At 38.8% G+C, this 22,866-nt stretch overlaps 1 protein-coding gene across 3 annotated transcripts; it reads left to right on the top strand.

Annotated features, from left to right (window-relative positions):
* The first annotated feature begins 1,168 nt into the window (after window positions 1-1,168).
* LOC121958632 (transient receptor potential cation channel subfamily M member 4-like) lies at window positions 1,169-21,921 on the top strand. Of its 3 annotated transcripts, none has more exons than XM_042507690.1 (28): window positions 1,169-1,404; window positions 3,750-3,811; window positions 3,919-4,096; window positions 4,502-4,682; window positions 7,164-7,333; window positions 7,874-8,051; window positions 9,110-9,174; window positions 9,270-9,503; window positions 11,094-11,196; window positions 11,981-12,102; window positions 12,287-12,583; window positions 12,701-12,802; window positions 12,951-13,079; window positions 13,410-13,539; window positions 13,908-14,053; window positions 15,185-15,297; window positions 15,383-15,499; window positions 15,673-15,722; window positions 15,836-16,074; window positions 16,263-16,378; window positions 17,213-17,345; window positions 17,441-17,615; window positions 18,807-18,972; window positions 19,073-19,254; window positions 19,389-19,521; window positions 19,619-19,691; window positions 21,121-21,214; window positions 21,391-21,921. In XM_042507690.1, exons 1-28 carry the CDS (start codon window positions 1,339-1,341, stop codon window positions 21,420-21,422), a joined length of 3,786 nt encoding a protein of 1,261 aa, XP_042363624.1. In that variant the 5' UTR covers window positions 1,169-1,338; the 3' UTR covers window positions 21,423-21,921. The 3 variants fall into 3 exon arrangements, with proteins under 3 accessions (XP_042363624.1, XP_042363626.1, XP_042363625.1); XM_042507691.1 differs by lacking the exon at window positions 1,169-1,404 and adding an exon at window positions 1,938-1,966; XM_042507692.1 differs by lacking the exons at window positions 16,263-16,378; window positions 19,073-19,254; window positions 19,389-19,521; ... (1 more) ...; window positions 21,121-21,214; window positions 21,391-21,921 and having other exon boundaries at window positions 18,807-18,944.
* Window positions 21,922-22,866: the final 945 nt, after the last annotated feature.

Here is a 22,866-nt window from a genome sequence, read left to right as displayed (position 1 = left end):
CATGTTTATTCAACCTGAATGACAACATATTCTGATTGCAATTTGATGCTGAAAAATGTCCCAGCATGCAAAATAATCTGGCCTTGATTGCCCTTGGTGATGTGGGAGCTAATTGAGGCATGTGCCCCCCTTGCCATGGTGTAAATCCGGACCTGACTGTGTGATATTTTTAGGGAACTATAACAGCCGCAAATTGCTCAGCATAAGTTTGCTTCAGTTGCTCTGTCTGCTACAGTGGTGTCAAAATGTGTGTCATCAGTGGCATTTTCCCTCTGACCTCACCACATCTGATATGACTCAATCAGAGATTGGGGGCTTTGTGGGAAAATTGACACATACTGTAATGGGATTACAATCAGCATTGGCCCATATCAAACACCAGGGCCCGGCTGTTCAAAGGTAATCTGATCTGATTTCAGCTATCAAATTGGATTAAATCTTGAAAAAAAAAGGATTCTGAAATTGGACTAGATCACGTAATCCAGTCTTGGTTTTGATCGGAATAAATCCCCAAAATTTGTAGCAGGATTGGTAAACCTCTGATTCAAACAACTAGAATTTTTTTGTTTCCAGCAGAAGGGTCGATTCAGTATGGATTTCAGACAAAATGTAACAAAACTTTTTTTTTTTTGAACTTACTTTTTTTTTTATTTTACACATACAAACATACATACACACATAAATTTAACAAACACCAAGGAGATGTATATTATATAAAACTGCACTTGCTTGAGATCCTTGAAACTGAAAGTCTTTTCCTTACAGAGTAGGTGTACTTTACAAAATAAAACAACTGTACATATTACAGATACTTTTCAAAACTTTTCAAACGTAACAAAACTTTTAAACTGGTCGATACAATCATGTATATAAACATTTATTCATATTTTGCATTTGATTTGTTTGAGCTTTACACTGATAAATTAAGCAGACATTAGACATTATGCTACTTATTATGTTTGTGTGTGCATACACATCTGCTACAGCTGTAAAATGGATCAGCAAAACACTGGATTCCCAAATCCGGATCATTTTGATCCAGATTGAAATTTTCTAAACAACTGGGCCCAGGTGTGAGGGATCTGTGGTTTTGACTGGCCCCTCCTGTTTTAAGACGGTGTGTGCCTCTTTTAAAAAAAAAAAAAACCACACCTTCACCTGTGTGATGTGTCAGCTCTACACCTTGTTTCCTCTCCGGCTGCGAGGAAACTTTCGGGACATGGCATTTCTATAAGCTTATTCAAATTGCTGCAATCCAGGAAATAAGCTTTGTCACTGGAAATGATCAGAGAGGTCGTTTCCTCCACTATCTCTCACTGAGGCGAACAGAAAAATAACATGAGAGACGCAGGAGGAGAAGGAGGAGGCGGCGGAGACAAAATCTGCAAATCTGAGAAGGATCAGGTGGGTTGGCTTTTTCCTGTTGGGATATCACGGCGGTGTTTTCTCGGAGACTTCAGTTTGCTTAAACTGGAAATTACAAAGTGGAAGTTGGGGTTAAAGTTGTGGCTGGCAGTTATCCCCCGAGGATCTGAGTCACAATGACTCGTCATTGCACTCGATGCACAAACAGCTCCGGACAGCACGTATCAAATGGTGGTCGTGTATATGATACTCACAGTATAGGGTCGGTTAATGGAAAACAAAAGCCGGTGTAGCGGTGTAATTGTGTGCCTGAACAGACCTGCATTTGGTCTCAATTGCAGCTAAGTCGAGTTAGTGTCTGCTCGTGTCTGTTGACACTGTTTGCATGTCAAACCGGCGGAAGTTAAGCTAGCATTTAGTTGCGGAAAAGACACACAGTCGACCGTTTTACAATGTTAAACACTAAAGGCTAACTTTCCGGTCATTGTCATTAACCGAAGAAAAGCTACGGTGAGACATTTTCTGCTTTAACAGCTACTTTAACGTTTACTTATGTTATCTCTGACTGTAAAAACAAAGGCGAAAGCACGCCCATTGTATGGTAAGTACTGCCCAGCGTTTCACAAGCTAACTTTAACGACATTTAAGCTAACCTAGCACTCCATAACTTCATTAGGTTTGTGTTTGAGGTTAAAGTTGTAGGGGAGACCGGGGGCAGTTGTAACACTTATTGATTTTTATGTCATTATTCAAAATCTTCTTGAGCTATTTGGATACAATTTTATGTATCTGTGCACTACTTATTGACAGTCATCAAGTGTTTTTTCAAGCAATGTTTGAGTGACAGTATTGATTGAAACACTGGAAGACCAATGTTGCATCTACCCCCATGTGCAGGGGCGATTGTAACAGCATACGGGGGCAACTGAGCACACACTTGTATCTTCTTCATTTTTGATTATGATTAAAATTAAGGGTCGACCGATATTGTTTTTTCAGGGCCAATACCAATTATTTGTTAATGAGAACAATAACTGACATGTGGAACCAATATGCATTTACTATGAAAATTAAAATCTTTCTGTCAATATTTAGAATTTGGATTATAACAAACTCCAACTCAAAACGTTGTTTACATTTCTTGAGCAAATGTTAAATCGAAGTGTAAACATTCAGCACCATGTACAGCAAGTTTCCAGCAACTTTTTTATAAAGTTAAGTGAAAATTAAAATTAAAAATGATAAAAGTTCCTACCATGCTGACACTTCAGTTGCCCTTTTTAATAAATTAATTTTATCAGGGATTATAAAAATAAAATGCTAAAATAGACAATATGCAAAATAAATAGCTGAAGAGCTCTACTTTACTATACAGTAGAAAAAATGAAGAAAAATTAAACACAGGATGGGTCACTCTTCCTCAAACACACAGTGACCCAAAACCACTTTGGGACAGGTGAAACACATTCAATTTTTATTCAAATGGAGGCCTATTGAATTAAATACGCAATAGCAGGCTAACATAAACAACAACAACAACAACTGGCTTGCTACAAGTAAATATTTGTTCCTGACAGTTTATATACTTCTTTAATAGTTTAAATGTTTAGATACTTAACGCATTAAAACAGCATTGTTTTGGAACTTGAAATGTTAACTGTACTGGTATTAGTCTATGCATGTCAGATAATTAGTAATATTAACTGTAAAATAAGAAATCAAAGCATATCTGTATGTGATTCCTTAACTCTCTATATTGTCATAGTTTTCATGTCATATATATATTAACTTTATACTTAATCAGGGTAAGTGAATTCCTTAAATTCAGTAATGGCTTTTGGTTTTGGTGTTCCACGACAAGGTTTTCAGTGGTGCTATGTGGCCACCCCTAATGTGGGGGGTGCCACTGAACATGTTTTAATAAAAAAAATCTCTTTATAGTGTAACTAGAAATTCAAAGTTGTAAAGAGAGTCCAGTCCAGTTTCAAATTGTAAAAAAAAACATCCAGTGGGGCTCCTGTGTTTGATTAGTAGGTTTGCAGTTGTGCTCCGAAATTTACTGTATGCACTCAAGAAACCTGCATACAGGAATAGCTTACATGCTCATCACACACTCACTTACACACTCTCTGTCTTACACACATACCTAGAAACTCAACTAACTCTACAGCACCATGTCAGAAGTCACAGCCAGGTGTTTAGGCACAGCATATCTCACCAGCGTACCACCTTTTCCGAGCCAAAGTCAATGTTTCTCATTTTAACAGTTTCCTTCACCTCTGCAGCAACATGAGTTCCAAGCGTAGAAGGGTAATGATGGAGTTAAGCTTTTTCAACAGCCTGTTTTTAATTGCAGTGTATTAACCATTTGGAAATCTTTGCAGAGTTGGATCCCCAAAATCATCAAGAAAAGAGTGTGCACCACCTTTGTAGAAGATTCTTTCAGGTACTGTGAACTCACATTCCTCTGATGGTGATGCATCGCTGTTTACTGTTGCGATGCGTCAAAGGATGATCATGTTTTCACATGTATTATCTTCTCACCTCTTTCAGTAATGGAGCCCTGTGTCAGTGCGGGGGGGCGAGAGATGCACATGGCTCTGTGGCTCTCGGTGACTATTTCAGCACAGCGATTGTCAACCACTGGGACAGCGCCCAGCACTCCTCTGAATACCCGACGGATGCTTTTGGAGAGTTGCAGTTTGCAGGAGCCAGCAAGAGGCATAGCTATGTGGGTGGCCTCTCTGTTGGCTCATTGAGTGCTTTATTATCTCTATAGTTTCAGAGTTTATGATCAAACCTGTAGCAATTTGGCATTGTTTTAAAGAAAAATGCCTGTGAAGGTGAACCAAATAATGATTCTAATGCACCAAGAGCTCAAGTAGTAGAAGTAGTAGTGGGACATTTGCTTTTTATAATCTTTGACCTACTGCTACACCTGGATAAACAAACACAATGCACTAACAGTGAAGTCACATGTCTGTACCGAGAAGCTCCTCTGCTTTATCATAACTAGTCTGAGACACCTGTAGTATAATTAGCATGTGTGTTGAGACTAAAATTTTTTTTCAAATATTCTTAAATATGTTCCTTTTTAACAATCAATTGTCCCTTTTGTTTCTCCATGGGTCCTCAGTTTCTGCGTCTGTCATGGGACACACCCCCGTCTATGGTCTACACCCTAATGACCGCCCACTGGGGTCTTCCTGCCCCCAACTTGGTGGTTTCTGTAGTGGGTGGAGAAGGCAGGACAAAGGTGAAGACTTGGGTACGGGAGGTGATCAGACAGGGACTGGTGAAAGCCTCACAAAGCACAGGTAAACACATAACTTGGAAGCAGCTAAATCCCCACTTCAAGTACTGCCATGAATGTGGGTCACAGGTTCAATTCCAGTTGCGAAACCCATATACACTGTTTACATTGTGCCAGTTAGCTTCAGCTTGTGTAGCAGTTTGTCAGTAGTCAGTATATAATGTCATGATTTCACACACTGTTTCCTTTTTAACTATAAACTAAACGTTTTGACTGATGTGCCTTATTATCTGCAGGCCTTTTAAAATCTTAAAGGAACAGTGCACCCCAAAATGAAAAATACATATTTTTTCCTCTTACCTGTAGTGCTATTTATTAATTTAAATTTTTTTGAATTGAGTTGCAGACAGTTGGAGATAATGGTCGTAGCAATGTCTGCCTTCTCTCAAATATAAGGGAACTAGATGGCTAATCTGCAATGACCCAAAAATAAATAAATAAGTAAAATAATAATAAAAATAATTATATATATATATATATATATATATATATATATATATATATATATATATATATATATATATATATATATATATGTGTATATATATATATATATATATATATATGTGTGTGTGTGTGTGTGTGTGTGTGTGTGTGTATGTATATACATACATACATACATACATACATACATACATACATATACATATATATATATATACATATATATATATATATATATATATATATATATATATATATATATATATATATATATATATATATATATATATGTTGACAGTAATTTTTTCCATTTTGTGCAATCATGAGCACGAGCCTCTTATCCATAAGTAGATGATGCCATATGGTGATAATATTGGCAGGTGTCATTTGGTAGAAAGAAAAAGTTTCTACGTTAAACTGCTCACAACAAAGTCTGTGTATTATTTTAAGTGACTGGGTCATGATTCCTGGAAAGACACATTGCTGTTGAGTTTTTCAAATTATTTGTTTTGGCACTTTGAGCACCACAAGTCAAGTGCCATCTAGTTTCCATGATATTGTAGAGAAGGCAGACATCTCTACGGCCGATATCTCCAACACTCGACAACTCACACATAAACTAACTACGCTGATAAATAGCATGACAGGTAAGAGGAAAAGCACGTATTTTTGATTTTGGGGTCAATTGTCCCTTCAAGAAGCATAGACACAGGTACTTCTGTCTCTTTGAAACTATAATTGTTTCCTTATATTGATTTCTTCTCTTCCAACATATTAAATGGTGATTTACAGTCCTCTTATACAGCTGACAAACGCAACTACGATGACTGATATTTTAGCTCCATGTGAGCTTCTTAGCCTTCATAGCAATATTTGTGACTGTGACTTAGTCACAGCAGATTAATTACCTCCTTCTTTCCCCTCAAGGGGATTATGTCATGTTGCCTCCCCGTTGTATGTTTTAAACTCAGGATTTTCATTATAGATCAAGACAACAGCATTTTTTCATCAGAAATAATCATGTAAACCTGGAATTTTTGTAATGTAGGTCAGAATCTTAAGACTGACACACATTTTAGTTTTGTATATTTTAGCATGTGTAGGAATTTCCCACATGAATTCAGATTGTTTTGAAATTTGTAAACATTACTTAGTAACTGACTAATGACAAAAAATGATGAATTGACATTTTCTTGGAAGACACAGAACCTCATGGTGTTTTTTGCAGGAAAAATACAGCTGTTGTAAGCTGTTGCACCAGCACACTATATGACTCCCAGGGGTCCGATCCTAATTCGGTATTACAATGGCCATTTTCTCCTGACTGCCGTGCCAAGTGCAGGTGGCACAAGGCGATACAGATCTCCCGTCATCTGAGGTCACTTTCACAAGCTGTTCTCTCAACGGCTCAAGATTAAAGCAAAGATAATAAAACACTTGTAAAAACATGCTGTACTGATTATACACTGTAGAAGAACAGTGTATATCTCGGCAGACATTATGAAAATGTTACATCATTGACTTTGTTTTAGACATTTAAATCTAGATGGGTAAACTGAATTTCAAGAGATGAGTGACTAAGTGATTTACTTGATTGGGCAAAGTTAACATCCATTTTTCAATGCAAGAATAAAAAAAAAAGATCCAAACATTGACTAAAAACTTGCAGTAAATTTTAATTCTGCAACATTTTGATCAGAGATCTTCGTCAGTCATTTAATTTTTTTTTTTTTAAAAAGTGCCCTAATGCTCCCCAAAATGTCTGCCGAAGATATCTGATCGATACATTGCAGAATTAAAATTTACTGGGCGCTTTTAGTACAGTGTGCGGCTCTTTTGTTTGATTCTTGCCTTGGTTTGATTTTTTTGATCCTGCACCTGTAGAAGCCCTCCTACCTTGTTTATATCAGCCATTTTTCAGGCATCAAAATCCAGCTCTGAACTGCAAAACTCTGTCATGACATTTCTCTTTTTCTCAATAAGCTATCACAACCAAACAGTTTGTCTTTTTTCTTACATTCACTTTGATTGTCGCATCCAGGGGCATGGATCCTGACCGCGGGCTTGCGTGAAGGCATTGGTAGGTGTGTAGGAGAGGCAGTTAGGGATCATGCCACTGCAGCCTCGTCGGTGTCCCTCAACAAGGTGGTGGCGCTGGGTATCGCTCCGTGGGGGCTGGTGCACAACCGACAGCAGCTGGTCAACCCTCAGGTAATACAGGCACTCACATATTGTATTTACAAATGTATTGATGTCCTAAAAAATATCTTGACTTGCATCATGCAACAACCTACATACTAGGAGTATCTTTAGATTCACCAAACCCAGGTCCCATTGACCTTCACTGAAAGTTTTTCCCTCCGCAACCTTCTCTGTTTTAGTTACGGCAGTTAGCAGCCACACTCCTCCAAATGTTTGCTTTAAAATCTTTCGTTAAAGATCTTAACTGCACCTTTGGCATGGAATAATCTGTGAAAAATATCTCAAATCAGAAAATTTTAGAACCATTGATTAATTTAATGGCATCATTAAGAATGTGGTGATTTTTTTTCTGAGAGGCCACTATGTTTAATAGCTGTTCTTTCATTTTATTGTGTTTTTTTGTTTTGTTAATCGTTTTATATTCTAATATGTTGTGATTTTGCATGGCTGCTACCTCAGCCAGGTCTCTCTCATAAGAGATTTATTTATTTTTTTATCTGAGTGGTACTTCCTGGTAAAATAGGTTAAAATAAATAATATTCCTTGCAGGGTAGCTTTCCCGCTAAGTACTATGTCCAGAACACGTCCCGAGACTCCTGCTGCCTGGACAACAACTACCAGGCCTTTCTGCTGGTGGACGACGGCAGCGTGGGACGCAGAGGAGGAGAGACGGGGTTCAGGGCTAAACTGGAGGACTACATTTCCCACCAGCGCACAGGAATCTGGGGTGAGAAATGGATCAATATGAAATAATGTTTTGCAATGTCAGTTGCTTCATTTGTTTTGTTATTCCGTTATTAGAACTTCTGGTAAAAATGTGTAAGGGAAACCACTGATAATGTGCAAAGAATGATAACACTATCTTGACTGATTTTGCCTTAAAGGTCCAATATTGTAAAAAGTCAGATTTTAATTTCATTTTTATTATCACGTTATAGGTGCTGTATAAATACTGCAAGACTATCAAAAGACTCAATCCACAGAGATTATACACAGTCTGTATTCAGAGACTGCGCCTTTAAATGAGCCATCAGGACTTCTGTGAAGTTGTGATGTCTCAGCTATACTATATAAAGATAGAAAAAGCAGTTATAGTGTTGTTACAGTCAGTCAGTTGCAATGACTAATGACTAATCAGTTAGAGCAGACTTTTTTTGTTTTTCTGGAAGGACAGACAAACGCCAAAACATAATTATGCAGACAGAGGGTGTATACAAAAAAACACTGTGTCTTTTGAATATTAAAGCATGTAGACATGTTTTAGTAGAAACCCTAAATACAGTGTAGACCTGAAAATGATAGTAATATAGGGCATTTATTGAACAGACTTGAACTTTATTCTGCTTCTATGTTGTCTCATTCCCCTCTACTAATATTCCAATAATGTATCTATTTTATAACTTCATGTCAGGAAAGCTGAGATATGTCTGAACTGTAAAATGCTCCCACAGCCATCATCATGCAATTTGGCCCTCTTGTGGTGATCTTTGGTTAATGCATGTAACGATAAGATGATCCTTTGGTATTTGAGGGATGAGAGCCGCTGCATGCCATTGCAGGAATTTCAGACACGGCTCTTCAACATGTCAAATCAAGCAGAGATTTGTCAAAAATTTACCAGGGTGCTCTGTCTGTGTCTTTGCCATCTCTAAGCTCCTGTGTTATTAGAACAATATGCAGTGTGATTGGTCTAGGTCTGTAAATATGATCATATTATCTGCATTAAAGTGAACTCTGTAAAAAGTACCAACTTTAGGGATTAACTGTAAAATATTTATTTTGTAGGCAGCGGCAGCATTGACATCCCTGTCCTTTGTATGCTGGTATCAGGACACGCCAACATGCTGGAGGTACAGTCACTTATAACAAAATCCCTGGCATTTGTTTTTCAATATTATGCCGTTGTATACAGAAGCATCTTTTCTCTTTTTCTATTTTCTGTCAGAGAGTTGATCTCTCTCTGAAAAACTCCATGCCCTGGCTGGTGCTGGCTGGCTCAGGAGGCCTCGCTGACTTCTTGAGCGACGTCTTGGAGAATCTGTCATCAGCGCCGGTTGTCCAGTGTTCTGGCGAGGGAGAGAGCGAGACGGGCCCCAGTGTGGATCTGAAAGACAGAGTTGCAGAACGGGTTAAGAGGCACTTTCCCTCTGAAGCGGAGTCAGACAAACTAGTTGAACGGGTAAGTTCTGTTCCGTCGTCGTGTGGCTTTTGACACAGAACAGGAAGAAGCTGTATGTTCAGCAGCTGCTGGCTTAGATTGCCGTGACATTTAACATTGAAATGTATAATCTCAGAGGCTTTGAAATGTTCTTGCTGACATCCTGACCTTTCTTTTAATGCTCTAAGGTCAAGATTTCAATTTTACTCATTCAGGATATTTCATAATATAATGGGCAGATTGCCAATAAACTTGGTGTACTTAGTGTATATTTATGGCATCCCATGTGGATGAAGTCTTTGTTTCTTCTACCCTCAGGATACACTCACATGTTTGGCCTTGCTGCTGCTGCTAAGGCTCTAAGAACAACAACATTATTAGTATGTTGCTTATCTCATCCAACACTGCTTAATAATTGCATTTAATGAACATTTACTAAGCCTCTGCTGGGCCCGTAGACTTCATGCTACTCCTTATCTCAGTTTGTCCCACATTCCTGAAACTGCTGGCTGTTATTTAATTGTTCCTGCTGCTGTTTAGCAATAATTCACTCAAGCTGTGGTTCAGAAGTCAGTGTCAGTGACATAGGGAATAACATGATTATTTTTGTAGCACAACAGATTTGTTGTAGTCAGTAATAGTCACATTTAAAAATGGCCCTACTGATCCTACAGATCTCCTGAGGACATCTGTTGTCAAATGGACTTTCTCCAAACATCCTCAACGTACCCCCTTTACCCCATTCATGCAGAGGGTCTGCCACATTAAATTAGCCTTAATAAAAAGTTTCTTTTTAAATTTTTGAAACCAACCTTCAAGTTGTTAAAGGTATGCTATGCAGGATAGTCAGTTAATATGTTGTATCCATACTTGCTAGCGGAATTGAAAGTAAAGCCAACCCCAGGTGCACTCTCACTCAGCATTTCACCTTGCTGTTTTTCTGTTTCTTTTCAGGGCTGTGTCTCTTAGATGTCTGTATCTTACAGTGTGGTACCTGGACGTTATGTTTTTATAAATCCCTGACCTCGCCTGAGAGCTGTGACCATAAATGTCCTGAGCACAGAAAATTATCAAATACTGGTAGAGGGCAGAAAAATACACTGCCATGCACGTAAAGTGGGTCATAAGTGATGATGTAGAAGGATTATGTCTCTATGAGGCATACATTGTTTCTCCATATTAATGAAGACGACTACAAACAGAGCTACACTCTGTGATAGCGTGGGAGTGACGAGAGTCTGACACCATCTGCAAAGCATGCTGCCTTTGTAAGAGTCTGGCTGGTGACTCACTCATTTGTCAGTGGCCTAATGATTATTAGATGAGTAATGTAATCAGTGGTGTGATTTGCTTTCTGTTGAACTAGTGAGTGGCTGAATAAACACTTGCTCTACTCACTGAACAATTATTACTGTTGGTGCTTAACTTCAGATGCCCTGATAAAATCTTTAAATGCTTACTCAGCAGAGGAGGGCCGTGCCCTTAATGATATCACGGATTTGATGACACACTTTGTCACCAAATCTTTTTTCTTATCTCTGTTTGTCTGCTCTTCTCTTTTTCAGTATCACCAAGTAATATGTTAAAAATTCCTGTTTTTCTTGTGCCCAGGCTCTGAGCATCTACCAGAACAGAGACTTTATAACAATCTACCATGGAGAGCAGGAGGGCCCGAATGACTTTGATACAGTGCTGCTCAAGGCCTTGGTGGGAGGTACGACTGATTTCTGTTATAAAAGATGCTGATTTGATTCACCAACTATTGCATACACATGTAGACAATATGGACATACTAACAAATACATAAAGGTAATAACAGATTCACAGATGTTATTGATTTACAAATGTAAAAGGACACAGATGAGTAACAGTGGTTAGCATGTGAAGAAAAAAAATACTATACCAATACTTATACTACTAAACCGTATAAGTAGATGTTTGGAGTGACTAACATGACAGATATCAATGGAACAATAATCAGTTCAATTTACAGTTTTTACATAAACATTTTTAAAAATGTTATTAAAATATTGGTCAGAATTTTATTACATTATTGGTTGAGTTATTGAATTATTGGGTTGTTATTACATTTTCAAACAGGTTACATGCACATTTTATTACATTGTCAGACATTATTACATGTCCAGGAAATTATTTCATGTTTAGGTGCTACATGCTTTGCTAAAAACAACTTGAGCAGTTCAGTTCAATAAAAACAACAATTCTAAGATCTGCTGCCGGTGAGCTAATGCCACAACTCAAGTACGAATGTAAATGTGAGCATGTAACTGGGTAACGTGCAAATGTTTTTGTGCATTTATAGAAAAATAATTATAAAAAATACTTAACCAAATCCATCCTGTAAGGATTGCCTGAAATTCATTGAAACCCATTAGTTCATTCCCTCTGATTATCTATTTTTATTTCTTCTCTCCCTCCGCTGTTCCTTTTGCCTTAACCTTGTCTTCGAATTTCTTTTCTGTTTTTTTGTTTTTCAGCAAGTAAGCAGCGAGCATCAGTTGATTCCAGCCCTTACAATGACGAGCTGAAGCTAGCGGTCACATGGAACAGGGTTGACATTGCCAAGAGCGAGCTCTTCAATGGAGACATTCAGTGGAGGGTGAGGGGAGAGAGAAAATATTACCACTTTAAAGTAGATGCATCAAGTGTGGTGTATTGTGCTACTTCTGTCAAATAAAACACGTTTTAGTCCTGCTCTGCATTGGCATTGTTGGCATGAAATAAGTGAAAATGTCATTTTAAAATGATTGACCTTATACTGAAACTTTTATCCATTCACACAGTATGAAGACTTGGAAGACTCCATGACAGACGCCTTGGTCAACGACAAGCCTCAGTTTGTGCGTCTTTTCACTGAGAATGGCCTCAACATCCTGGACTACCTGACTTACGGCAGGCTGGAAAGTCTCTACCGCTCAGTGGCTGATGGGACGATGCTTTACCAGCTGCTTCAGCGCTGTCTGGTGGAGCGGCAAGGAAGTGCAGCCCCCGCGCCAATATCAAACCTGTCAGACTCACCTTCCAACGCGGCAGCAGAGAACATGCAGAGGGGCCCAGTGACAGAGATCAGCCTTTTTGAGGTGTGTTTTTTTTTTCTGATGAGGGAGACTTCTATGCCTCTGCAATCAAAAATGATCTGAAGAAAACTGGTGTTTACACTTTTGTTTTCTACTCTACGCTCTTTTTTTTGTCCTCAGGTTGCTGGAGTGCTGGAACTTTTAATGGGTGATGTCTGCCAGCCATTTTACTACGATGCTTTGGACTTAGAACAGATATCATCCAAGAGGAGAGCTCTGAGGGTACTTTTCTTTAAATGTGGATATTTATTAAGCTGAAGAACTGATGTGGAGTTTTAGAAGACAGGAGGGAATGAAATGCCACCTGTCACTGTTGCTTCCTCAATATCAATCTGAAACGCCCTCTCCTGCTTCTTTCCATCCATGCCAGCGTGTCAGTAAGCTGCTGCGTGGAGACTGCTTGTATCGGGAGAAGCGCTGCCTCTTCCCCTGGGCTTCACTCTTCATCTGGGCCGTCCTCCAGAACCGCAGCGAGATGTCCACTTTCTTCTGGGAGATGGTAAAACTTCAGAGGCTTACCCGATGTATTTTGAACACTGAATTTATCATGCATGCAAAGTTTTTTTGTGTCAATTAATCAAACATTGAATCACAGGATTCTTCTCATGAAATTATGTGTAAGTGTTCTAATTGTTGATCCTTTATAGAATTAATAGACAAAAATACTTGACTGCCACAGTGTCAGGCAGTTGAAAAAGTTAATTTCAGACTCTGAGTGGCACATCTGTTTTTTTTAAACCAGTTGTCTGACATGATAAAATAATAGTCATGACCATCAGCTTCATTACAAAATACTGTACCTATATGCTTCCCTTGCTGTTTCTTTCAGGCCGGGGAGTCAGTGCTGAGCGCTCTGGCCGGCTGTAAGATACTGAGAGAAATGTCCAAGCTGGAGGTGGAGACTGAGACTAAACTGTCGATGAAAGAGCTGGCCCAGAGGTTTGAGAACCTGGCACACGGTGAGACCATGCACACACCATCCACCAGTGTTCAATTAAACAAAAAACTGATAAACAAATGTGCAGAAATGATAATCAGATGATAAATTTCACAGCCTAATTGCTCTAGTGTCATTTAGCCACTCCTTGTTTGTAAGTTATGTAAAACACAATGCATTCTGCTGTTTTATGAGTCTTCTGTTGCTTTCATTTAATAGGTAGTTATTAAAACGGAAGCAACATCCATTGTATGAGGGTTAATTCATTTTAAGAATAAGTCGAGTCATGTCACAGTTTTTTCACAGAGCACATTAAAAAACAAGAAACATTCACCAAAGTGCTTCAGTAAGAAGCAAACTCAAACTGCACTGGTCTCTCCCTCTCCTCAGACGTCTTCAGCTCTTGCTATCGCAGCAATGAAACTCGCTCTTTCACCCTGCTGATCAGGAAGTCTCCAGTTTGGGGTGGAACCACCTGCCTACAGATGGGCATGGGCGCTGATGCCCGACTTTTCTTCAGCCATGACGGAGTACAGGTGTGTCACTATTTTCACACCCGTGTGACTCACATATCACAAAACAGCAATGGAACCAAGTAACCTTGTCAAACATATAAAACTGTATCTCATTTTTATAAACCAGATTTTAGGCTTTTTTTTTTATAATCTTAGAAAACAGCAAAATAAATGAAACTCTACCTTAATACTGAAATTCATGCCAATAGTTAACCTGTAATGTGGAGCTCAGATAGGCTATGTTCACACCGCAAGCCTTAAAGTTCAATATAGATTTATTACTCTGAGTTGATTTTCATACCTCTGTGCGAGCAGTAGCTGGAGGCATTATGCTTTGAAGTTATACATCCGTTATCTTGAATGCAATATTTACAGAACGCCTCAAAGGAATTCCTCCAGATTGCTAGAGATGTCCGCTTCGACTCAGCGATGACCTGAGTTAAATTTTCATTGTCAAAGGTCAAGGTCACTCTGACCTCACAGGGGAAATGTGTGTGAGGCATCCATGTTTCCACAGACATGGATGTAAACTGTAAGTGCAACTTGTCTGATGTAAGTAGGCATACAGTGGCAAGGCAGTAATTCTAGTTTTTTGTATAAAATATATTCCATCTCAAGCACACTGCAGATGCTTCAGATTAATCATTCTCATGTTTTATTATAGTGTGCTAGCTATTGAGCCTTTTGGCAAGTGCAAACCAGACTTTACGGTGCATGTGTTTGACCCCAGTGATATGATGCTATATGATGCTGTGACTTCTCCTCGTGTTAATCTCTTTGATAGCAATGAGGATAAGGAGAAAAAGAGTGGGGCTTTTTTATGTTGGGTTTTTTGTGGAGCAATGGCTGCTAAATAGCACTTTGCTGAGTCAGAGCAAGGAGTGGTGTGATCATGGCATGAATGTCACACTGACGATCTGAGTCACTCATGAGCAAAACAAACAAAAAAACCAAAACATATTTGGGCCACTTTTGCTTGCAGTCTGAACATAGTCTTTCTTTTTTCAATCAATTTGCTACTGTAACTGCAAGTAACAGCACATGGGTATAATTGAGGGATAATGATTTTACTGCACATGAAACACTGCCCACTGATATTGAGCAAGTGAATTTTCGTTGGTGAGAATTGTCTAATTTTGTCCTCTTCTTCAGTCTCTGTTGTCGCAGATCTGGTGGGGGGACATGAAGAGAAACACAGAGGTTTGGAAGCTCCTGCTCACTTTCTTTTGCCCCGTCCTCTGCTACACCAACCTCATCTCATTCAGGTCAAATTCACATTAGTGTTATTTTTTTTTCAGCATTCAGAAGATTCAGATTTCAGCTCTGATACTTAAAATACTCACCTCACAGGGAACAAGATGACCAGCATCAAGAGGAGGAGGGGAAGCCTAACGAGGACGGGCCTGGCAGGGACAGTGACAGCCTCTATGGCACCACCATCTTCTCTTTCTCGGACATCAAGCACATGTAAAAAAAGAGATTTGATTTGTCAAGCGGCGAGGTTCTGCCTTTGTCTTATCTTGTTAATTCAAGTTAAAAGGATACACTGGTCTTATAGTTTTTAATAGACATTTATTTTGTGCAAAGTGTCTTTCTAATGTGTGGATTTATAAAAAAAAAAAATGTTATTGTATTACCAGTGAAGCTGATGCACAAGGATCCCACACTCCCAGGACAGCAACCATCAAAGGTGAGTCCTCTTTAAATGAGGCACCTCCTGATAAAGATGTGTGAATAATCATTTTAAGCATCCCTAATGACTGTAAGAAGCTGCTAATACATGTCCAATAACTTTCCTTACAGGCATACCCCACTCTCACAGACCACCAAAACGTCCGTTTATAGTGTCAAGATGGCGTGAGTTCTGGTTTGCACCCGTTACTTCATTTTTGGGCAACGTCCTGATGTACTTCCTCTTCCTGCTGCTGTTTGCGTACGTGCTGCTGGTGGACTTCAAGCCCTGGCCGCCTGCTGGTCCGGCCATCACTGAGTATGTGCTGTACTTTTGGGTATTCACCATCGTGTGTGAGGAGATCCGAGAGGTGAGTGCAGAGACACAACATACAGAAAATCACTTGGCATGAAATCTTACGCCGACAGCTTTTTGAAGGTGATCTCACACATCTGAACACTGAAAGAGCTTTTCAGTACTCAGCTGTATCTGATGTTCTGTTCATAGTTGTGCTTCATCTCTGGATCTGTCAATTGAACTGATGTTTTCTTCTCGAAGACGTTCTTTCTGGGGACAAAGAGTTGGCGTCAGAGGATCAGAGTGTACATTCAGGATGTGTGGAACAAGTGTGACCTTACTGCTATCTCGCTGTTCATCATAGGAGTAATCTGCAGGTACAGACTGCAAATACACGCAGGGATAATATGCAGTATATATTACCACAGGGTTATGTCAAAAAGCTTCCACAATAATAACTCAGTGTTCAATGAGGTTCTCATATTGCAGAATTAAAAAAAACTTATGAGATTGCATTTTTATTGTCATGTTTGTGTTGTGAGGCTCTTTTTCTTTTTCTACCTCTGTCACACAGTTTAAACTTACTGAGATTTAAAGGGGCAGTTAACCCCTAAAATCCAAAATACTAACAATACACATATTAATATATACAAGGTCTATGGATTGTTTTTAGAAATCGGGTCACGATTCCTGAAAAGATACATTGCTGTTGAGTTTTGCAAATTTATTTTTTGGTGCTTTGAGCACCACAAAGTGATTGTCATCTTGTTCTATTATATTGGAGAAAAGGCAGACATCTCTATAGCTGATTTCTCCAGCACTTGACAGCCTAAACCAGATAAATTTAGACTGATAAATAGCAGTACAAGTAAAAGAAAAAAACACATATTTTTGATTTGGGAATGAACTGACCCTTTAAGTTTGTAGTTTGATTTGATCACTGTAATTGTCAGGGAATATGCTGCCATTTTACTACCAGAAAATCATACAAAGATAAGATGATGATGATGAAAAATGACACACATACATGCCAATATGTCCTAACTAGCTCATAAATAATCTCATATATCTTGTCCCGAGTCCTGCAAATTCAAAGTATGCAGACTCAGTAAGATTGCAAATCCAGCTGAGAACCTTTAAAGTGCAGTTATATGAAATAACCACTGGGCGGTGCTGCTGTCACAACCTTCACACTTCACTCTGCGTTTCAGGATGTTCGAATTGACATACAGTTTTGGCCGCGATATCCTGTGTGTGGACTACATGGTCTTCACCCTCCGTCTCATTCACATCTTTGCCATTCACAAACAGCTGGGACCAAAAATCATCATAGTTGGCAAGATGGTGAGAAACATTATTAGAAGTTGACATGACACCAATGATGCATAGCAGAATGTTTGTATTATAATAATGCAAGTTTTTTTTTCTCCCTTTTACAGATGAAGGATGTCTTCTTCTTCCTTTTCTTCCTGATGATTTGGCTCATGGCATACGGAGTCGCCAATCAGGCTTTGCTGTACTCCTACGACCCCAGCTTAGATCGCATCTTTCGCCGGGTTTTCTACAGACCATACTTGCACATCTTTGGACAGATCCCCGTGGAAGAGATGGATGGTATACATTTTTGCAGCCATCTAAAGAAATGAATACTAACACTTTTAACCTAGTCTTAGAATAATGTCGCAGCATGCATTGGACGTTTTCCAATCCCATTGCAGATTTTGTAAAAGTCACTGCAGTATTAAATTCAAATTCACTGATAGCAGATGATATATGATAATATATTGAAATATACACTATAAAAGGCAGGACATGAAGAATAGTGTGCTGCACTGGCTCAAGAAACTATGTGTTGGCGACAGTCAAAAATTAGGTGCTCAAATAAGAATAAAAATGCAATTACTGACTTAACCCTTTAAGAACCCAAACATGTTTCAAACACAAAAAATACTGTAATGGTGGATTCCTTCTCTAAATGCAATCATCATTAGAATTATTTTTACCATTTGGATATTTTATTATGTTTTTGTCTGTCCGTTCCAATGGACTAAGAACTTTAGCATAGATATTATCTAATAGTAAAAACAACAATAAATGGTATTACCAGACCTTTTTTCAACAAAAAATGTGAGATTTGTATCTGTCATCATGACACAAAATATCCTCAATTTCTAAAGTATCTCCTGAAAACAATGTGTTGAAAACCTCCCTGAGATCAGTATTCTATAGCAATATGACCATATTCATGATCTAGACATCCTGGAAAAGTTATGTCCATTGGAATGGACATGGGAACTGAATGGGTTAAGGGAGAAGTACATGTTATCGGTTGGCAGTCTGAAAAGCATCCAAGGTACTCTGATTAAGTTTAAGTACAAAGTCTTTATTATACAAGGATGACCAAAGCGTTTTGACGTAAAAAAGCCTTCATCATGGTAACAAATTCATTGAGGACATATGTTTAATTCAAATCATAAAGAGGTCATGTGATGTGGGTCACATGGCATGTTAGTAGTGCCCTTTTGGAAGAAAAACCACTACAGAAGACACAACAGAGAAAATGTGAACATTTACTGTGACTGATTGCCATATATAATAGCAGAAAAAGAAAAACAACTAATAAAAATCAAAGGTCAAACTCACAATGACAGTGAAAATAAAAATGAAATAAGAGCTAATGTATGCTGAAACACACCAATCCATAATGACAGAAACAGAAAAATAAATCAAAAATGAAAAGACAAAAAATCAAGATAAAGACAAGACATATTTTAGTTTTCTTTATTTTTTCTCTTCGTACTGCAGTGGGGAAGACGTGGGACATGCCCTGCACAGACAACGTGACATTGATTGAGGAGGGTGGGGAGCCGTGCAGGACAATGGAAAGCAACTGGCTGGTGGTCATTCTGCTGATTGTTTATCTGCTGGTCACCAATATCCTGCTCATCAACCTGCTCATCGCCATGTTTAGGTAAAGAACCGGATGAGTATTCATCAGTCTGTCTCTGCGGCCTCACCGACATGTCCTCTGAAGCTCACCACAGCACTCTTTACTCTGTGTTTTCGCCCAGCTACACCTTCTCTGAAGTGCAAGCTAACAGTGATATCTACTGGAAGTTCCAGCGCTACAACCTGATTGTCCAGTACCACTCCCGTCCCTCCCTGGCTCCTCCTTTCATCATCCTCTCTCACATCAATCTCTTTATTAAGAGGCAGATCCGCAAGGTGCCGTCCATCAAAATCCACCACTTTGGTCAGTATTTGAAAAGTCATGAGTGAATCTAATAAATGTTATATTAAGCACATGGGCTTCAACTCAGCCATAGTGGTTCCTGCTTGGTCCAAAAAAACATTGGGTCTTTTGAAAACCTATGCCTTCTCTATTAGTATTGCAGTTGAGAGGGAAAGCAGCTAACCGGCTAATGACGTGGGAAACCATTCAGAAGGAGGACTTCCTCACCGCCCAGAACAAGATCCAGAAAAGCAGCGACTCAGAGAGGCTCAAACGGATGTCTGCCAAGTGAGCACGTCTTCCGAAACTAACGCAGCACCAGTAAAATTACTTATTCTTTGGTTCCATCATACTGAGGTGAATGTGTCCTTGTTTTTTTTAAAAGAGTGGATGGTGTGCTCAAACACATGACTGAAAGCAGAGACGTTGACCACAGGCTGAGGGCTCTGGAGAATGAGGTAAATTTAAAGCACACTTTTCAACGCATCTCCCTGAGTTCATCATTCTGAACCATTTGTGTCCTTTTTGATACATTGTGCCGTAGAACAGCCTGTCTGCTCAGGAGACCTCTCCTGTATAAAGGTCACACATCCAGATATAGCAGAGCTGGGTGACAGGCATCATGACAACGAGAACACTGTGTTCTGATATTTATTTCACAATAAGTGTTTATTTTGGGAAAAATCACACATATTTGTTATAGGAACAGTTTAGCAATTCGGTGTTTTCCACAGAATTAGAATCTATGTATGGTGCTAGCTGACGACAAGGGTGGGGGGGATTTTTGGGAGTGTCGGCAAACTGTTTTTTACCGTGTGTGTGTGTGTCCCTTTTTCTATCACTCTGCTTCCCCTCTCTATATTTGGATGTTTTTGCGGGTCCATGAATGCAGCAGAGGCACTCAGACAAAGGCAAACTTCATTTCATTTATTTTATTTTATTCATAAGGACAACAAACATTGATCGACATTTCTTTAAATGTGCTAGTGCTAGCCAGCTGGCTAATTTTCAACTCTAGTCCTTTGGCAAGACGTTGTGAAACCTATAAAAAGATAAAATTCACAGAACAAAGACAGCAGCCATGCAAAACAAACTTGTCATGAGTACTTTTTATTTTCAGCAGCAGTTTGAGGGGTTTGCGGGGTGGATTACTAATCTGATGATCTGGTCAGAGCTGATCAGATTGATGGATGAGGGGAGCAGCTGCTATAGAGATGAGTGAAAGTAATCTTTTAGACCCAGCACAAAAAAATGGTTAGGTTTCACTTTCACTGTGTGCAGAGTATCAGCACTGCTGTGATTGAATAACCAAACGTTATATATTCCAGTAATGTAATTCCTAATAACGTTTTCAGCTACAAAAACATAAAATCAATACCTGGCAGAAAATGTTTTAATAGTGGCAATGTGCAAAAATAGATACTGCCCAAGCCTCTTTAATTAGTTTATTGGTCAGATTTTCAGGTGGTGATATCTGGATTTTGTGAATGTTAGACAGAGCAAAGCCAGATGTTTTCACCTGGTATCAGTCGGTCTCATCTAATTCTGCGCCAGAAAGCAACTAAGTGTTCCAAAAATGATAAACTAATCCTGTAGCTTAATGTTAAAAAGGAACTATGTGATATTGATTGGTCAAATAAGAAACCCCACTTTCAGCTCCATTCTGAAGTATTTTTAAAAAGCATCTGCTCGTAGCCTGAAGACAAACTCTCACAGTATGACTGCAAAGATTGGGAAATGTCAACAGAAAGCCCGAGCCGACTGCACGGTGTTCCCACAATACTGATCATTCCTTCATTAGTTACTGAATTTTCCGACTGAGTTTACATTAGTTACTGAATTACTCTTTTCTGACACACAGCGTTTTTCTCTTTTGACCCTTCTCAGATGGAGTACTGCTCAACTGCTCTCAGCTGGATCGTCGATACTTTGGCTCAAGGCGGCACATTCAAACCTCCACGGCCTCCACCTACACTGAGAGGTACAAAATCAGAACATACGTGTTTCTTTACAAACTTAAAAAACTGCACGTTGGAAAGTCAGAGGTTGTCTTTGTTGAGCTTGCTTGACTAGTTTATTTTATACGTAGTAGTTTTTGCCTCGAGTCATTTATACTAAACATGCCTTTGAACGTATTCTGCCTCTTCTCCTTTGCAGATGCGTTTCCCTCCTCTTCCAGTTCCACCTGATTTACTAGGTGATGCCTTCACTTGCTCTGGGTCGGGAAAAGGACAAGGTTTAAGTGCTTTTACTACTGCAGCTCCCACGATATGCTCACTATAATCTTACTGTTTGCCAGCCATGGTCATCACTAGACTCAAATAGTTTCATTTATTTTGAATTTAAAAAAAACCAAACCCAAACATGTAGCAGCCGTCACTACTTGTTACAGTATTGATTAAATCCGAAAGCTGATATTTTAGGAGTGCAATCAATCTTATTCAAATGCCAAAGTCAAGTCTATGTATTTATGATGTGGCATGATATATTTTATGTGTTTTATATGACAGTGCTATCATGTCTTTATTGCTGTATTTTATAAGGTTTTTATAGGTTATAACTGCTATATTGACACTATGATATTGTTTACAGGGTTTACAGTCAATGCACATTGTAATACTCAGTGTTCAGTTACTTAATATTGTTACATTATTGTATTCTATTCAATAAACTGTATATACAGTATAATGAATGAAATCTTTACTGCTGAACAGGGTTCACGCAGATCCTTAAAAAGTCTTAAAAGGCATTGAATTAATTCATCTAAAATCAAGGCCTTGACTGGTATTAAAATCTTAAATTAATCTTTCAAAAGTCTTAAAAATGCTCTGACATAGGGGATTTGATGATTTTTTTTGGCTCAGACGAATATCTGTCACCTGGAATATTAATACAGCTAATTGACTATATGTTTCATTAGGACTTGATAATTAACCTCACCATAATGTTAAAGTGTTTTACAATGATTTATCTATCAGGGTTAACAGGCTATCATTCACGCTGTTGTCGATGATTTATCTTCGCCAACAGTATGTTGGATTTTTGTGATCTTGTATTTTCAGACGTATCTTAATTTAAAAAAGTAAACATAAATTTAACTATCAAATGCTAATTTGGTGGCTCCCCGCAATACATGTAAGGGCCCCCTTGGGTTCCCAGAAGATTCTTAACTGTCAGGCTCTTGTTCAGCTTATCTGAAACACTGCAGGCGAGAAAGAAAAGAAAGGTGGTGCTAACATTCTTTAAGGGAAAAAAAAAAGTGCCTTTAGGGGTAAAGGTGTTTTCATGGCTTTGGATGATGAAACATTTTAAAGTTGGTACAAAGACACTAAGGAAACCACACCTGATGTGTAATTAGATTATGACGGTTCAACGAAAGAAACACTGACGGAAAGTGTGACTAAAACATAGCAGTGAGATAGCTGTATATACTGTAAAGAGAAGGGGATAGAGTATGGATAGTGTTAAAGGAGCACCATGGTGCTGAGTTTCAGTTTGCCAGAGCTCTATTGAAGGTCAAATAGTGGGGCAGAGCTATTGAAGGAGCCTTGACTGTAAATAGCCAGTGCGGCCACCTGTCAATTGCAGCAGCAGCTTAAACCGAGAGAGGCGGTGTCATCACTTTCTGCCCTC

This window comes from Plectropomus leopardus, chromosome 19, assembly GCF_008729295.1.
Source record: "Plectropomus leopardus isolate mb chromosome 19, YSFRI_Pleo_2.0, whole genome shotgun sequence".
NCBI classification, from domain to species: Eukaryota; Metazoa; Chordata; class Actinopteri; order Perciformes; family Serranidae; genus Plectropomus; species Plectropomus leopardus.
Note: the sequence above shows the minus strand (reverse complement) of the source record. Positions and strands in the feature narration are given on the sequence as shown.